Here is a 4,214-nt window from a genome sequence, read left to right on the forward strand (position 1 = left end):
CAGACAGAGTCCCCAGCGAGGCAGCCAGGGGCAGCCCCAAGGGTCTCTGGGGCTGATCCTCCATGGGGCAGATGGACATTTGCCTCCTGAACCCCTCCTGCATGCTGGGGCTGCTCGCCCAGCTCCAGAGGGTAGTGAAGAGATGGGAGCTGAGACTAATAATTTTTCCAGATATCTTTATTGAGCTTATCTAAAAAGAGAGCCTGGTCCATATGTAAATGAGGGCTTTGGGTCAAGGAAAAAAGAAGTAGGAAGCCAAGAATTATAATAACAAAGTTCTAGAATAAAAAAACCCAAAACATATAAAAACAATCAAACGAACAAAAAAAACCGAATAAGAACAAAAAAATCCCACAAAGAGAAAGTAAAGAAACATTTGAAGGAAAATTAGTCCTGCTTTTTCCTGAGATGCAGTGGGAGCTCCATTGGCACAGTGGACACCTTATTAATCTAAAGAAGATTGTATTCAAATAGTTTCCTCAGGGCATCCTTGAGCTCTTTGTTCCTCATGCTGTAGATGAGGGGGTTCACTGCTGGAGGAACGACCGAGTAGAGGAATGCCACCACCAGATCGAGAACTGGGGAGGAGATGGAGGGGGGCTTCAGGTAGGCAAACATGCCAGTGCTGATGAACAGGGAGACCACGGCCAGGTGAGGGAGGCACGTGGAAAAGGCTTTGTGCCGTCCCTGCTCAGAGGGGATCCTCAGCACGGCCCTGAAGATCTGCACATAGGACAACAGAATCAAAACAAAACACACAAGAGCTAAAAAACAACTTAATATTAGAAGCCCAGCTTTCCTGAGGAAGGAGCCTGAGCAGGAGAGCTTGAGGATGTGGGGGATCTCACAGAAGAACTGGTCCACAGCATTGCCCTGGCAGAGGGGCAGGGAAAATGTACTGGCCGTGTGCAGCAGAGCATTGAGAAACCCACTGCCCCAGGCAGCTGCTGCCATGTGGACACAAGCTCTGCTGCCCATCAGGGTCCCGTAGTGCAGGGGTTTGCAGATGGCAACGTAGCGGTCATAGGACATGACAGTGAGAAGATAAAACTCTGCTGCAGCACAGAAAAAGAAAAAAAAGACCTGTGCTACACATCCCCAGTAGGAGATGGTCCTGTTGTCCCAGAGGGAATTGGCCATGGCTTTGGGGACAGTGGTGGAGATGGATCCCAGGTCAAGAACAGAGAGGTTGAGGAGGAAGAAGTACATGGGGGTGTGGAGGTGGTGGTCACGGGCGATGGTGGTGATGATGAGGCCGTTGGCCAGGAGGGCAGCCAGGTAGATGCCCAGGAAGAGCCCGAAGTGCAAGAGCTGCAGCTCCCGTGTGTCTGCGGATGCCAGGAGGAGGAACTGGCTGATGGAGCTGCTGTTGGACATGTGCTGCCTCTGGGTGTGGAGCACTGAACAAGGAGGAAAGAACAGTGACAAGTCAGGGGAAACTTTTCTGAGTAAAATCAACACCATTTGTCATACTTCACACTCTCTGCCACTGTTTCATTTCCATGAGATTATTCAGCTCTGTGGCTGGAGCTCAGATTGTTTCTGGCCGAGTGTGCCAGGAGGAGCGGGACCTCTGCCCGCTGGCTGCCCAGGAGTCAGCCCTGCTCTGCAGCAGCAGATTCGTGGGAATGGGGTGGCCAGTCCTGGTGTTCCAATTTGTCAGATAAACCTCTCCTCATGGACAAAGGGCTTGTCAGTCTCTGCACTCCCATTGCCATGAAACCACAGTTGCAAGAGTGTTGGAGAGAGGTTCTTATACAGATCTCTCCTGTCTGAACTGGAGATTCTCTTGCATTTCAGAAACCCTCACCATTTCTGCTGCATTCAGGGACAGCAAAGGCAGTCCTGCCAGGCAAGGGGATTGTCTGAGGGTTAGTGCAGAGAGAGGGGAGCTGGTCTGTCCCTCTGTCTTGTTCCCAGCTGCCCTCTGCTTGTGACTTTCTGAGACAGAGGGGAATCGCACTCACGTGTTGACATGGAAAGGCACCAGGCGCTGCTGAGAGCAGAGAAACCCACTGCCGAGAGCTCAGTGTCTCACCCTTTCTCAAGGTCTCAGCACCCCACTTCTCGCCAAGGACACACATGGCTCCTTTCACAAACCCAGCAGCGTTTCCTCAGTCATAGCGTCTCTGTGCTTCTCCACAGGGCATTCAGGTAACAGCAGGATGCTCCAGGACAGATTGGCATCCTGGAGGGCAGCTCAGTGCTTGGAAGGACACCCCAAGGAGATACCCAAGTGTCCTAGTGATGGTATGTCAGAAAGGGAGAGTCAGCTCATTCCCCAGCCACATAGACTACTTTGCCCACAGCCCCATGCGTTAGAGGAGAGCTTGGACACTTCATTCCCAGGGAAACACTTTCATGGGAGAAATCACAAGACCGGTGCCTGACTCGGCTGCTGCAACTCCCATCCCCAGAGAGCCTGGCTGAGAGAAAGAGAACAATCACAATATCACAAATAGGTGGAGAAACAAGGAAAAACGCAGTGAGGGTCTGGCTGAGAGAGGCCAGGGCAGAGACAGCCGGGCACTCAGGACAGCGTTACCCTCACCCAGATGTTCACGCAACCTCCCAGACACCAACTGTGCCTGGATCCTGCTCTCAGTCCCTGTGTTCTGCAGAGGGAAATGGGCATGTGTCTGGAGAGCTGGCCCAGGGCTCTGCTGGAGCTCTGGCTTCACAGGAGGATCATGCCTTGAACCACAGAGCCCTGAGGGCTGAGGCTTTGCTGGGTGGGAGAGGAGGCGAGGGGGCTTGCTCAGGGGAAGGGGTCTGCATTGGAGGGGATCATACGGAGTTTTATGAATCCTTCCTCCCACAGCCATTTCAGGTTTGTGTTTCCACAAATTCCCTGACCCTATCCCTGTTGCCGGGAGATTTTCCTCACTGGAGGTGTTTCCCTGTCCCATGTCTTTTCCCTGTCAGCTCTCACAGACCCCATCCCAACCCCTGTGCACTCCCCTTGGCCCCACAGAAACCTGCCTGTTTGCCGGGCACTGCCTGGGTTCATGTTCCTGTTTGCAGGTGGAAAAGGGCAGGTCAGAACAACCCCGATGGGTCCAGCAGAGCTGATGCTGGTGCTGCCCATGGGCAGAGGAGTGGCTGAAGGCACTCCAGGAGGTTCCTGGCAGACCTACTGACCACTCAAAGCTACAGCTCAGGAGTCTCACTGACTTCTTCCCACTTGAGAGCTCCCTATACATGTATCCCTTTCTCTACCTCCCCACCCTCTCACTAGGAAAATAAAAACACAAACACAGGAAAGCTCCTTATCTGTAACGTAATTCCTGCCTTGAGCTTCCCCTTGAAAAGTGCCCTCAGAAATGTCCTGAGGGTGAACTGCAGCTGAGAGCAGCCCTGACCCACGCAGCACCCCCTTGACAGCAGGACACTCTCCTGCCACGAGTTGCCTCTTCCACCCACACCTTCTCCCCGCACTGCTGCTGGGAGCTCCTCAGGGAAACCGAGGGCTGATCCTGACAGGAGATAAGTCCCTGCCACAGCACAAAGCACCCTTGGGTGCAGGGACCCTGCTCTGAAGGACAGACCCCTGGCTGCACACCCACCTTCACACTCTGCAGCCATCCCCGGGTGAAGGCAGCTGATGTGCCCTGTCCCTTTGACAGAGCCATGGGGAAGCCCTGCTCCAAAGCAAGTCCTTTTTCTCTATGTTGGAGAACCTCTGAGAGACCTCCTGATAGATCCCAGAGGCTGTGGGATGTGCCAGCTTCAGGAGATCATTCCAGGAACCGCAGCTGCATTGCCCTGCAGCCAGAGACTTACCCTGTTCAGGGCTGGGAAGATTTTTCTCCAGCTGAGCTCTCCTCTCTCCTCCCACCCCAGACTGCCTTTACACCCTCTCTGCCTCCCTCCTCTGCCCTCGCTGCCTGCAGGCAGTGCCCTCAGCCCTGCTGCGCTTGGCAGAGGAGCTGCTCCTGGGCAGAGCCGTCTCTCTGCAGCGCTGCCCGCTTGCCATCAGCTCCCTCCATGCCAGGAGCCCAGCCCAGCTCAGCAGCAGAGGACCAGCCCAAGGCAGCCCTTTCTCTGCCCCCTTGTGGCTCCCTCCAGGTGTCCCTGGGGCTCCAGGGGAACCTGCTGATGTAATTGCTGAAAGTTAAAGAAGAAACAAAGATAGCGTGTGGCCACTGCTGAGATTCATGGGAGCAGGTGTGGATAGATCTGCGATTGTCTATGTCCTCTTTGCCTCGATCTTT

At 54.2% G+C, this 4,214-nt stretch overlaps 1 protein-coding gene across 1 annotated transcript; it reads right to left on the reverse strand.

Annotated features, from left to right (window-relative positions):
• Window positions 1-450: 450 nt before the first annotated feature.
• Window positions 451-1,377, reverse strand: LOC128903571 (olfactory receptor 14A16-like). The gene has a single exon (XM_054187586.1). It carries the CDS (start codon window positions 1,375-1,377, stop codon window positions 451-453), a length of 927 nt encoding a protein of 308 aa, XP_054043561.1.
• Window positions 1,378-4,214: the final 2,837 nt, after the last annotated feature.

The sequence above is a fragment of the Rissa tridactyla genome, unplaced genomic scaffold (assembly GCF_028500815.1).
Source record: "Rissa tridactyla isolate bRisTri1 unplaced genomic scaffold, bRisTri1.patW.cur.20221130 scaffold_47, whole genome shotgun sequence".
NCBI classification, from domain to species: Eukaryota; Metazoa; Chordata; class Aves; order Charadriiformes; family Laridae; genus Rissa; species Rissa tridactyla.